Raw genomic sequence first — 13,855 nt, 5'->3', positions numbered from 1 at the left:
AGTATTTTCTTGTTAAACATACTCCAGTAATCTACAACTTACACCCCTCTGGTTCTGCTCACCCCTCGATATGTACTTAAATATTCATGTTTTATTGTTGGTATAATTAATTTTAATCTAATTAGATTAGACTCATTTGTCTATCCTTGATGATGCCACACCTGAAATAACAATATTGATAACAATAATGCAAAATTAATAAGCAGAAATTCAAGCATAATAAAAAAAAAAAAATCCCACTGGCTCATGCAGTGACATCAAAAACACAGAGGAAAAACGGCACACTCAACACTTGATAAAAAAGATATCATGTAGTATACAATATATATATATATATATATATATATATATATATATATATATTCCTGTTTTGATTAATGTTACTGTACTCTATAGTGACATCATGACAGCTACTGTACTTGTCACATTTACAATCACTTGACCTATCTTTACTTTCAGTGCTAGAGGACATAGTCTGATTAAATCTACTGTCCGTAGCTTCATATGACAATAAGTGACATGAAAGTGAAAATATCAGCAGAGAAGAGCAGAAACGTGAATGTACCTGCTTGAATGGCCTCTGCAGGAGTCACCTTGTTTTGCGTCCTGTCTGCTGTTCCTGTATGTGAGACTAGATGCGTGAAATGGAGCACAGGAGAGACTGTGTGTGTGTGTGTGTGTGTGTATGCATCACAGCGCATGTGTGTGTGTGTGTGTGTGTGTGTGCATGCAGCACAGCGCATGTGTGTGTTTGTGCGTGCATGTGTTTGCAGAGCTCAGCATAAAGAGGATCGGAGAGCAGCTGATCAATCTACACCTGTGCTGTGATGAAAACTCACACCAAAACATACAGCTATGTGCTACTTGAACTATTAATAATAATGCAATCCTTTTATAATTTACCATGTAATATTTCTACATAGTTTCTGTAATAAATGTGATTGTTACCTCAATGGCTGTATTTCCACTGCACACTAATGTCACAAGACTCAAATTACAATGTATAGACTGTGTGGAAATGTGCGGTTTCCTGGCCTTGTTAAGAAATGAATAAGTAAAAATGATAACTGAATATGATTAACAATTTATATTAATATAATCTATTAAATTTAGAAGGATAGAATGAACGAACAATAGATAGATAGATAGATAGATATATAGATAGATAGATAGATAGATAGATAGATAGATAGATAGATAGATAGATAGATAGATAGATAGATAGATAGATAGATAGATAGATAGATAGATAGATAGATAGATAGTCATAGCTGAAGTATGGAAGTGATTACGAAGGGCGTAATGGAACAATACTGCTCACTATACACTGAGCTGTCTTAAGAAGCTTTACTCCTCTTTAACAGAGTAAGCACCCTTCAGAAACACTCTCATTCATTTTATGCCATTCATTATATTCAGACAACTGCATAATGCAAAACAAAACTCTAGCTCCAGTGGAACTGCCCCAAGCCCTTATTAGCACACATTTAAGGTGTTGAACCCAATAATCACATTCTATTCGCTAGTAATCTAGAAAAATGTTAAACAGTTGCAGTCTAACAGCAACACAAAAAACCTTGCCCTTTCCACAATGTCTTCATTAAATTAAACATTTATCCTTTCTTGTTAGCACAATTAGAACAGCTTAGCCTACTAGCTTAGCATAGTGCTAACTGATTATGAAATAAAAATTAGATTAGCTAGAAGATATGACAACACACTGACGAAATATGAAGGCTAGTCTGTCTCACAATCTCACAATATAGTAAATTTCTGATACAGGTTATAATTATTTATGATTTATTTATCATTATGACACATACAAGGTGGGAAAGAAAAAAAAAAGTAGAAAAAAAAATTCAAACAGTAAAAGTAATGTTAAACTAAAAACAATACATACTGGATATGTCAAAGGTGTTTCTGGGCTTGGGCCCCTTAGTTTCAGTGAAGATAAATCTTAATGCTTTATGAGACATTTTGTGGGATCAGTTTGACTGTGCCCCAGTGAGTCCTGTCCTCAACCCCATTCAACATCTTTGGGATAAACTGGAAAGGATATTGCAAGCCAGGCCTTCTCGTCTATCATCCAACTGGATGAATGGGCAAAACTTAACACAACAACTCCAAAAACTTATTGGAAAACCTTCCCAGAAGAGTGGAAGCTGTTATAGCTGCGACAGGGGGACCAACTCCATATGTCTATGTATTTAGAATATAATGTCATTAAAGACCCTGTTTGTGTAACAGTCAGGTTTTATTTATATAGTGTATGTCATCTGGATGATGATGCAAAAATAGAATACAGCAGTAATTAAATAATAATAATAATTAAAGAACAGAATATAAAAAAAAAAGAAAATCATACATTGTGTGTGACATTTTGTTGTTCTGTTTCTCCTTAGATAAAGTTGTTCACATAGGGTTGGGTCAGAGTCCACCTTGTCGAGTCCAAGTTGAGACCTAGTCATTAACCAAATGAGTTTGAGTGGGAGATGTTTAATAATGTCTTTTTTTCATAATTTTATGTTCCGTCCAAAATGTCAGAGTCCAAGTACCCCAACTGTGTTGTTCAGTCTAGCACAGAGAAACTGGGGAACCATAATAAACCCCAAACCCAGCATAGACGAGTTCAGTGAATGTGGTGTTGAATGTGTGCATGTGAGTGAGTGTGTGTGTGTCAGAGACACTGTAGAAGGACAGAGTACCAGCAGACCAGTCCAGATACACACCTACTCGATTAGAGCATGAAGGGGTTGATATCTCAGTGCTGTCATTATTGTGACAGACAGTGAGTCTCTTATAAAAACTGCTCAGATTCCAGGACTTTTGATTGAATCCAAACCTGCAGTCACTTCCTCCTTTCCTGCTGATATCTTTGTATGTCACTGATATTTCTGTCCCTCTCCCGCTCCATTCAGCCTCCCAATAACAGCGTCCAGTCAGACCCTCTCCACACAGAACCTGAGGATGGTGCTCAAATCTCTCTGGATGATCAGGATATGACTGCAGCTCTTCCACATAAGTTGCCTTTCTGTTTCCCTCAGACAGAATTAGATGGGTGTTTACTGTGTTTGGATCTAGTGTGAGACTACAGGCATCTGAACACACAAAGAACGAGAGAAAAAGAGAGAAACATTTAAAGAGGTCATTTGCAAAAACCGATAAACACCACGTTTAAAAAAAATGCGTTGTTCTCTACATATAGCACGTTCTGAACCCTAAACACGTTTTGCCACAAAAGCTGGTTTTGTCCACTGTCAAGGCACTGCAAGTTCAGGTTTTACAGCAGAAACCAACAAGCGCCCTTGTCGTTTGTGAACAGAACCCAATAAGTCAGTTTTAGCGAATCAGCATGCAGTATTGAGGTCAGGTGACAAGGCTGCTAGTCACTTTAGAAAAGATGCGCTAGCTGAGAAGAGTTTTGTCTGTGGCCACATTTACACTGATATGAATCGGATACGTGCATTATTTGCTTCTGCCATAAGTGGACAGATGCTATATTCCACTGTTGATGCAAGTTGGATGGTAAATATTTGTAAAACATCTCACAGTACAGATATATCTATTACAAATTAAACATATCTCTAGTTGACTAGCAATTAATTTTTTTTGTTTATTTAAAATAAGTGGTGACCTGCTGCTTACATGTGTTGCTTTTAAAATCATGCTGAGTGATCGTTGCCGCTGTTATCAGTGCCGGTGTTGTGCTGAATTCTGCACCCCTGCCAGACCCCTGTCACTACCTGATTGCCTAATCCTAACCCCACCCCTAATCCTAACCCCTCCCCCACACATACTCCTAAACCTACCCATACTAGGGGGTGCATAATCTGGCAGGGTGCAGAATTCGGCACAACACCTGTTGCCCGGCGATCTATTGCTAACTGCTGTGGAGACTCTCTATTCATTTTGGTGACATCACAAAATAAAATGCACACAAACCATCACTGATGAACACATTTGGTTTTAATGAGGGGGGGGGGGGTATATGAGGGTGGATTAGAACCCCAAGTCCCACTATTTTAGCAATTACAAAGCAATTACTTGATTTTGTTGACCTCTGAAACATGAAATGTGGAGTTATCTGGTTTTGCCAAAAAATGCCTGTTTGAGTTATCTGCTTTTGCTAAAAAAAAAAAAAAAAAAACACTTTAAATATATATAAAAAACACACTTTCAATGAACTTTAATTTTGTAAATTACCTGTATTTTTTATTTTTTATTTTTATTGTTTTAGTTATTATTACTTAATCAAAACAACTAATCTGCAGTTTGATTGATATTGCATTGGAATGCAAAAAATGCAAATAAACTCTTCATTTATTTAAATAAATAAATAAATAAATGTATGAGTTTGTGTCTGTATGTAGACCTACATTTTTGCAGTCCTGCTCTAATCCTAAAATCTCCTCCATGATCCACACTATAAACACAAAAATACACATACATCATAAAATGCATATTGCTGATACACAAAAAAACATACATTTACATATGTTTAACTCTTTCCCCACCAGTATAAAAAAAAAAAAAAAAAAGAATATCTGAACATGCAGTATGTCAAAAGAAAGATCAGAGCCTCAGATTTTAAACAAGAAAAACACAAAATGTTTAACCCTGGCTTCATGCATTATTATTTTTTTTATCAACACGTGAATGTGGTAGCCTGGTAATACCAAACTCTGCTACTTCGCTTTGCTTCGTAGACAGAGTCTGGAGGGGCATAATTGACAAGCGTTTACTTTCTCGTGGGGAGGCGCTTGTCTGAAGTTTTAAAAATCATTGGTGTACCCGTAAGCCAATCACATAATGTTTGGTTATGACGTATGTTATGTGCCAGCTCAGCCGCCTCGAACTTCCGCTGCAAACACAGGTATGCGGCGAAAACGAAACCATCAAGCAAAATACCAGAGTGAAGATGGCTGTGAATGACTTTTGCAGATTATGTGAAGTAAATCTACGCATTCACAATTATCGCCTTTCTCGCTGACGATCGGTAACAGTTGATAAATTCAACTTTTCCCAAAACCTGTCGGGAGTAGGGCCACAACATCACCTCCATTCAAAATGTGAACCAAACACTCTTCTTGTTCGGGCATCAGTTGGCAAATGCCAGGAATATTCTCCACAACAGAGCGAATAGCATCCCGTGTCTCCATGTCCACTGTCGTTTTAGATTTCCCTCACCTAAACTACAATCTTAAATTCGGCACTTAGCGTCTACATCACGGATCTCAGCCTGCCCTCTGTTCGTTGGTTGGACGGCTGCTGCGGAGCCGGAGACAATGTGGGAGCTGGTTTGCTATATCAGACTGAGTACAGAAGCGAACTGAAATTGAGCGGAAGTACAAAGTCTGACGTAGTCAGGCTATGAATGTGGGTAAGTTTCATGAAACAAGCAACATTTTTAACAAAAAGAAAATCCTGTTTTTTGTGTTTTTTCTTTTTAAAAGCAGAGGCTCTGTTCAAAGACTACATCTGGATCAGATTCAGAGCTATGATCAAAAGAGATGGAGTAGATGGATTTTATCAACACCTCCAAAGCTTACACAGTTCTATACTACTTACTGGATCGTCATTTCATTTGGTAACATTGACGATCATGTTATTTTACATATGCATCTGCTTACATATGCGATCACTTGTTTCTGTTTTTTCATCGTGTTTTGATCCAGACATTCAGTACTCTTTTAGAAGATGGGAACTTCTGTCAATGGAGGGAAAGATTTCATGTTTTTTTGCAGAAAGCAGCTTAATGAAACACGAGTGTCATTACTAAAAATTACTCGTAGTTCAGTGAGTTAAACCAATTCAAATCGATCACATTTTATCACATTTCAAGGGATCATGTTGCATGTATGAGCAGCAACTGCCATCTGTGTGGAACTGCTACTAAAATCAAATGATTTCATTGCATTTGAACAGTCAAATACACACAGAATTACAGTATATCAAAATGCCCCTCTTGCCAAGTATTCACATTAACACTTTGGCTATGTCTTAAGTAAATATAAACATGTGCATTAGGTCTTAAAGTGACAGCAGCCTAATATGCCTGCCGCTGTCTGTGTCATTAATGTTAAGCAAACAACAAATGAAAAAGACAGAATCACTATTCTTGACTGAATAACTTAATAATTATTGTGAAATTTCACTGGCATCTAAAGTTACAGCCTTACAATAAAAACCTTATTCCCTGCAAAAATAACTATATCACAACATATATTGTTTACGCGAAACGAAATTATTCATATTGTGAATAAGATTTTGGTCATATCATCCACCTCTATGAATGTACTTAAAAAGTACACAATCAAATCAATTATTGAAATTGAAACAAATCTGTTTGTCAGTTGGATTGTTCTGAATTAGCAAAAATTGTTCCTGAATTCCTGTCAATGAATCGTGAAGTGAATCGATTCAATGTCTACCAAAAGATTCAAATCCCTAATCTGTCCACTTTATAAAGTGGTCTGGTTCCTTGTTCGTATAATTTGTGACATTCATATAGCACTTTTCTAGACACTCAAAGTGCTTTACTGTGAGGGGGATCTCCTCATCCACCACCAGTGTGCAGTATCCACCTGAATGTTGTGGTGGCAGCCATAGTGCACCAGATCGCCAACCAGCTTATTCGTGGAGTGGAGAGCAATGCAACCAATCAGTAAATATGGGGATGATTAGGAGGCCATGATGGTCAGCGGCCAATGGGCAAATCCGGCCAGGATGTCGACGTTACACCTCTACTCTTTCAAAATACTTTTTTTTATGACCAGAGTCAGGACCTCGGTTTAACATCTCATCTGAAGGATGGTGCTTTTTTACAGTATAGTGTCCCTGTCACTATGGGGTGCTAGGATCCACACAGATCACAGGCTGAGCACCCCCTGCTGGTTTCACTAACACTTCTTCCAGCAGCAACTTGGTTTTCCCAGAAGGTCTCCCATCCAGGTACTGACCAGGCTCAACCCTGCTTAGCTTCAGTTGGCGACCAGGCAAGAGCTGCAGAGTGATAGCTGCTGGCAAATATGAATGCATTTTTTTTTTTCAAATCACAGAAGTGAGCTGCTATTGATTACATATACTTTGCATATTTGCTCTCTATGTGTAATTTTGGTAGTAAATCCAATGCATTAATAAAACAATGAAGCTGGCATCCTTTTCTCCTGAGTTAGTTATAGTCATAAACATCTCCTGCTCATGGTGGAACTCACATAATGATGCGAATATACTTTGATTCAAACCTAAAATGTGAAAAGAGGTCAGCAACAGAGAGGTGATCAAATTAAGTTGAAAGTATATAAAACACATACTTGAGTATCTGCAGTGAGCAGTTTGGATCGTTCAGTTTGTCACTGAGTTGCTGGACTCCTGATTGTCCTGGGTGATTGTAGCTCAGATCCAGCTCTCTCAGGTGTGAAGGGTTTGAACTCAGAGCTGAAGACACAAAACCACAGCCTTCCTCTGTCACCATACAGCCAGACAACCTACACACACACACACACACACACACACATGCGCACACACGGGTTATCTAACAGACAACATTGTTGATTTGAATGACTTTTGTTTTTATTTTAAGTTAATTGTAAACACTATAACCTCACCTTAACTTTCTGTTTTCCCAATCATTTTTTTTTCAAAAACAGCTAAATCCATCATCACCAATTCTTATGTAAATTTTACAAATTAGTAACAAAGGCTTGTACACATATTTAAAATTAGTAACAGAATACCTTGAATCCATGGCATAAGAAATAGTTCCACATACAAAAAAATACTGGACACTCCTTGTTTTTTCTTATTTATTTACAGCCATAACAAACAGTGTACAAAAATACTCCACATAATTACCTTAATATTTCTAGCTGACAGTTTGGATTCTTCAATCCATCACAGAGAAGCTTCACACCAGAGTCCTGCAGGTCATTGTTAGTCAGGTCCAGTTCTTTTAGGACAGAGTTTGAGGATTGTAGAGCTGATGATAGATTCTCACAACACTGATCAGTAAGATTACAGCCAGCGAGTCTATACAACAAGGAACAAATGATGCAGATGTCCAGTTAGTCATAGCGTTATGTCCTAAAAGGTCCATAGGTTTAATTTAGTTTCATGCTTTAGGTCAGGGGTGTCAAACTCAGTTCCTGGAGGGCCGGAGCCCTGCAGAGTTTAGCTCCAACCCTAATTAAACACACCTGATCCAGACAATGAATTCCTTCAGGCTTATTTAAAAATGACATAGTTTGTGTGTTGGAACAAAACTCTGCAGGGCTCCGGCCCTCCAGGAACTGAGTTTGACACCCCTGCTTTAGCATATACTGAATTAAGAATGGTGGTATGGTATAGCATGTACTTAACTATAATTCTTATTATATTTCTTTATTTTTTATTTTTATTTTTTGTTGGCTATTAATTCATTCCTTTGAAATGTTGTTATCTAAGACAAACATTACTTAATTTCGCAAGATAATATACTCACAAAGCTTTTGTGCAGTTGATCACAGCTGGTATCAGTCTTCTTCTACCCTCATCTGATGTGTTGTATCTATTCAGATCAAACTCATCCAGCGCCTCCTCTGACATCTGAAGCATGTAGGCGATCGTTGAGCATTGAGCAGGAGAGAGCTTCTTCTCTGAGTGTTTGTCTGATTTCACAAACTCCTGAATTTCTCTGGACAAACTCTGATCTTTCACTTCCAGCAGGCAGAGGAACAGATTGATGGATCTTTCAGTGGAGAGTCCATGTCCATCATTGATCTTCTCTTTAATGTACTGTGAAGTTCTCCTGATGTTCTCTGAGCTGTTCTCTGTGTGTGTCAATAGATCCTGTAAGAGTTTCTGATTGGACTCCAATGAGATGCCCAGCAGGAACCGCAGGAACAAATCCAGATGTCCATTCTCACTCTCAGTTGCTTTATCTATTGCTCCTTGATGAAGATTATGCATTGAATCAAAAACCATAAGGGTCTCTGTTGTACTGCGTAAATAGCAGTAAAACACATGAAAAGCAGCGAAAAACTCTTGAATGCTCAGATGAATGAAGCTGTAGACTTTCCTCTGATGAATCACAGATTCCTCCTTGAAGATCTCAGTGCAAATCCCAGAATACACTGAGGCGTCAGTGACATCTATGCCGCTCTCAATCAGGTCCTCCTCATAGAACATCACATTGCCCTTCATCAGCTGTTTGAAAGCCACTTCAGCAAGTTTTACAATCACTTCTCTGTTGGACTGCAGGAGTTTCTCTGGATCTCTCTCTTCATACTTCTGATTCCTCATGTTGATCTGAATCAGCAGAAAGTGGATGTACATTTCAGTCAGAGTTTGAGGGATTTCTGCACTCAGATCTTCCTTCAGGAGCTTCTGAAGCACAGTTGATGAGATCCAGCAGAAGACAGGGATGTGGCACATGATGTGGAGGCTTCTTGCTCTTCTGATGTGTGAGATGATTCTGCTGGCTTGATGTTGGTCACTGATTCTCTTCCTGAAATATTCCTCCCTCTGAGACTCATTGAATCCCTGAATTTCTGTCAGACGGTTGATGTATTTGGAAGGGATCTGATTGGCTGCTGCTGGTCTGGAAGTGATCCAGATGAGAGCAGAGGCAAGCAGCTCTCCTTTCATGAGGTTTGACATCAACGCACCCACTGATGAAGTCTCTGTCACATCACAAACTTTCTGATCATCTGAAAACATCAGTGTGATTCTGCTTTCATCCAGACCATCAAAGATGAACACAACTTTACACTCTTCATAAATCTGTGAGCCCAGATCTTGAAGTTCAGGATGAAAGTCCAGTAGAAGTCTGTGAAGACTATATTGATTATCTTGAATCAAGTTCAGCTCACGAAATGGAAGCAGAAAAATGAAATCTATATCCTGATTGGCTTTTCCCTCGGCCCAGTCCAGAATGAACTTCTGCACAGAGATGGTTTTTCCGATTCCAGCGATGCCTTTAGTAAGAACAACCCTGAGTTTGTCTTTCTCCTCACATTCTGGTTCAGGTGAGGCTTTAAAGATGTCATTGCAGTAGATGGAAGTGTCTTGTGTGAGTTGTGTTCTGGCTGTTTTCTCCATCTGTAAAACCTCATGTTCTTCATTCACCCCATCACTCTCTCCTTCTATGATGTAAAGCTGTGTGTAGATCCTGTTCAGGAGGGTTTCATTCTCTTGGAGCTTGATTCCCTCAAATAAACTCTCATACTTGTTCTTCATGCTGGTTTTATGCTTTTCTTTGACTCTTTTCAGGTCTCCAGTCTCCACCTGCAGGGCTGCTGGTGTGTAACAGACTCTGTCCATCTGTAGAACAACACGTGTTCTAGATCTCTTTCTGCACAGAGGACAGTCAAAGTCCTCTGCTAGTCTTGACTGATCCCAGTAGAAACTGATGCACTGTCTGCAGAAAAAGTGTCCACACGTGATAGAGACCGGATCTCTTAGAACCTGCTCACAAGCTCCACATCTGGACTGGTCCTGGATCAGATCATCCATCTTTTCACTAAAGAAACAGGTTTTTAATAACACATAAAAGTTTGCCAAGAGTGAACAGTATAAATATTAAAGCATTCTATTTCAGTTTTCAGCATTATGTAATTATTTCAGTAGAGAATTAAGAATTACTTTTGAGAAATGAAAAATTAAGAACAGATTTTCTGGTCAAGTTAATGTGGAATGACAACTTATCAAAGTAGACGTGACCAAAATGTAATCAGATGAAAGTAGAGAAGTCTTGTTTTGCAGCAAATGTATTCAATGTTTTACCTGCCACAGAACTCCACAACTGTTGCACAACTGTACAAAATCTAATGCCGCCCATACACTACAATATTTTATCCCTGTTTTACTGTTAAATGTAACTCAAGAAGAAGTCTGTGAAGACTGTACTGATGGTCTCGAATCAAGATCAGCTCTCAAAATGGAAACACAAACATGAAGAACATGTTAATGAAGAATGCAGACTAAAGTCCAAAATTTAAAGCAAATCGGTGTTTGTTGACTTGAATGATTATCTCTATGTTTGAATTATCAAAAGCGCGATCCGAGAGATGCCCACCAATGCCTAAGAGATATTTAGCAGCAGTGTTGCCAGGGTTGTGGTTTTCCCGCACAATTAGGCCATTTTAAAAATGCAGTTGTGGGAAAAATTACAGATCCACAGTTTGCGGTTTTGGCCTACTCATATAATGTACTGCTGCAGCCAATATGTTTATCTGTAGACAAAGAAAAATTTAAAAAACATCCTTTTACTAACGTGTGTTGATCCTTGGGATGACTACCTGACAACATAAGAACCACTGAAAGAGCAAGTGAAGGTAAGATGTTTTAAGAAGCATGTGAGGACACGTCACAACCTAGAAGTTATGTGATAAAGATAATAGAGAATTTTAAGGCAGGTAAATAGAGTATATATTTTAGACAGAGCTTTTCAATTGCAAAATCTCAAATCTGCTAAATGCGACTATAAGGCATAAAGGTATAAACACATCATAAACATTATGATTTTCTGCTGCTTTAAAACTATGTGTACTGTGAAATAAATATAAATATATATAAATAGCTATAATAGCCCAAATTTGATTTGACTCCTATCAGTGGCTGTGTCAGTTTATCACATTGATAACTGAGGAGGAATAAAATAGAGATTAAATAATTAAATATGTACATACTATATATAAACATGTCTAGATAAAATCACTTAAATAACACTTAAAACATAGTATTAAAAATAATAATAATAATAATAAATAAAACGTTTATTTCAAGCCCTTTAGGAATCCCGTGTGATTGGACAGGGGAAAATGGGCTAGTTGTCTTTCCTTTTTTGCGTTTTTTTTTTTTTTTTTGTTCTCCGAGAAATGGCAATCCTGTCTAGCAGGTTAAACATGTCAGCGATCCAAGTCATGTGTGAAATTTGTTTTGACTGGACATGTTATCAGCGATGACAGACAGTGTTAAGAACAGCAATCCGATAACTTAAGTTTAAGCTGTAAAATGTATGGGTTGTATAAAAGGTAAGAGTGTGGCCTTATAATGTAAATATACTCTTCCCTAAAAACGGAGATTAAATATAGGCTAATAACTGCTGTAATTGGTTATACAGAAATGTTTTTAGTGCTGACAAAATTAGTTTTTAAGGTCATCTGGTCGATCATTCAGATGTGGTTGTAATTTAGGCTACTATAAACAATTAAAAGAGCTAACACGTGTAAAATGTTATTTTTTAACTACAAGGTTTGTTCCGGAAAATTAGCAGATCAATTCAAACAGAGATTTTAGCAGGACGCATAATCTAGTAGCCTATGTAATTTATAGACTTGCTTGAAAGCAGAAGTCCTAAAACAGGGTCATGTGAAAGCAACTTTATCGCAATCAAAAAGCAACCATATTTACATGCAGGGCCAGATTTAAAAACTGGAATCCTTACAGTTATTGCCTCTTCTCATACGAAATGATTAGTCAACCTGATCTCACAGAATTCCGTGTAATGTTCACGGACTTAATTAACCCCGAAACTGTGGTGGCATCACGGAATCGCCGAAAATTCCGTGACTGGCTCACAGAAGGCATCAGCCGTGGTCCATGCACGGATTCACTGGTTCAACACCAGCGCTGCATCGGACCACGTAAAAAGAGTGACTCCGATGCAGTTATACTTTCACTGGAGTACCTGACCCCACCCCTACCCTAAACCTACCCAGTTCTGAACAATAATGATGACGATACATTTCCCAGTATCGCGTCGGCATATTGATGCTAAGGGTTTCCGTGCGTGGAGCACGGCTGATGCCTGTCACTGACTTACATTGGTATCACTTCTGTGAGCCCATCACGGAATTTTTTCTGTGAGCCCATCACGGAATTTTCGGCGATTCCGCGATGTCACCACAGATTCGGAGGTTAATTAAGTCCGTGAACATTACACGGAATTCTGTGAGATCATGTTGCATTAGTATATGCCTTCCGTGTTTAATGAATAACTTACTGTGATCAAACTATCCCGCTCGCCAGTCCTGCTGTTTTCGACTCCCTCCTGGTCAATGAAAAGCAGTGATGTTTTTACTTTCGGTTTCTGTTTCACTTCGTTACTCAAAATTCAAGGAAACAGAACAGATGTTTTGGAGAAAACATGTCAATTTCATTTACGATACAGGCCTACACCAATAAAATTCAAAATTACTTAAAAATACACTAGTTAACATTTGAAGCGGATAAAAACCTTTCATCAAAGTTGTCCTAAAACCAAAACAATAGGCTACCCGTTTAGGTCAACTTTGATTAACTTTTTTTTGATCCACTTCAAATGTTGACTACTATATTTATATTATGATATACATTATGCAGACACTTTCATTCAAATTTCTGTTATTTTGATCTTCTTATACAGACATGTCACCTGTAAATTCTGTTTATAGTAATAACCATCTTTCTATATATATTTATACATATATTCAGTACATATCCTTGTCCTGCACTTATTCAACCATTGTATATCCTGCACTTGCTGCTATTGCACTTCTGGTTAGACCTAAACTGCATTTCGTTGCCCTGTACCTGTACTTGTGTAATGACAATAAAGTTGAATCTAATCTAATCTAATGTTTTTGTTATACTGACACCTCATGTAGGGGTTAAAACATTTTAGTATGCATATGTACAAGTTCATTAAAAACATGCTGACATTCTTTTCATTTCATTTATGTGACCTATATTAATTCTATTTAATTTAATTATATATTAATTTTTAATTTACGTGAACTATATTAATTTATTAATCATATGTAACAGTATTATAACTGTAACAACACATATATATTCATTAAAATATGGCACAATTTGTAATACAAGTTTTAATTTT

At 37.6% G+C, this 13,855-nt stretch overlaps 1 protein-coding gene across 3 annotated transcripts; it reads right to left on the bottom strand.

Moving 5' to 3' along the window:
- Positions 1–1,832: 1,832 nt before the first annotated feature.
- Positions 1,833–13,034, bottom strand: LOC131524549 (protein NLRC3-like). 3 transcript variants are annotated; one of them, XM_058751747.1, is made up of 7 exons: positions 12,983–12,993; positions 11,277–11,351; positions 8,480–10,498; positions 7,855–8,028; positions 7,314–7,487; positions 4,377–4,423; positions 1,833–3,098 (listed from the first exon to the last, which is right to left on the bottom strand). In XM_058751747.1, the coding sequence occupies exons 3-7, from the start codon at positions 10,489–10,491 to the stop codon at positions 2,575–2,577; spliced, it is 2,931 nt and encodes a 976-aa protein (XP_058607730.1). In that variant the 5' UTR covers positions 10,492–10,498; positions 11,277–11,351; positions 12,983–12,993; the 3' UTR covers positions 1,833–2,574. The 3 variants fall into 3 exon arrangements, with proteins under 3 accessions (XP_058607730.1, XP_058607723.1, XP_058607736.1); XM_058751740.1 differs by lacking the exon at positions 11,277–11,351 and having other exon boundaries at positions 12,983–13,034; XM_058751753.1 differs by lacking the exons at positions 4,377–4,423; positions 11,277–11,351 and having other exon boundaries at positions 2,958–3,098; positions 12,983–13,034.
- Between the last annotated feature and the right edge of the window lie 821 nt (positions 13,035–13,855).

The sequence above is a fragment of the Onychostoma macrolepis genome, chromosome 02 (assembly GCF_012432095.1).
Source record: "Onychostoma macrolepis isolate SWU-2019 chromosome 02, ASM1243209v1, whole genome shotgun sequence".
NCBI classification, from domain to species: Eukaryota; Metazoa; Chordata; class Actinopteri; order Cypriniformes; family Cyprinidae; genus Onychostoma; species Onychostoma macrolepis.
The sequence above is the reverse complement of the archived record's forward strand: the minus strand, read 5'-3'. Positions and strand labels throughout refer to the sequence as shown.

Coding starts and splice junctions, on each gene's coding strand:
- LOC131524549 (XM_058751740.1), bottom strand. CDS start 10,491: ATGGATGATCTGATCCAGGACCAGTCCAGATGTGGAGCTTGTGAGCAG. Junction 8,029..8,479: donor ATCAACTGCACAAAAGCTTT/GTGAGTATATTA, acceptor CTTGTTGTATAG/ACTCGCTGGCTGTAATCTTA. Junction 7,488..7,854: donor TGTCAGCTAGAAATATTAAG/GTAATTATGTGG, acceptor GTGTGTGTGTAG/GTTGTCTGGCTGTATGGTGA.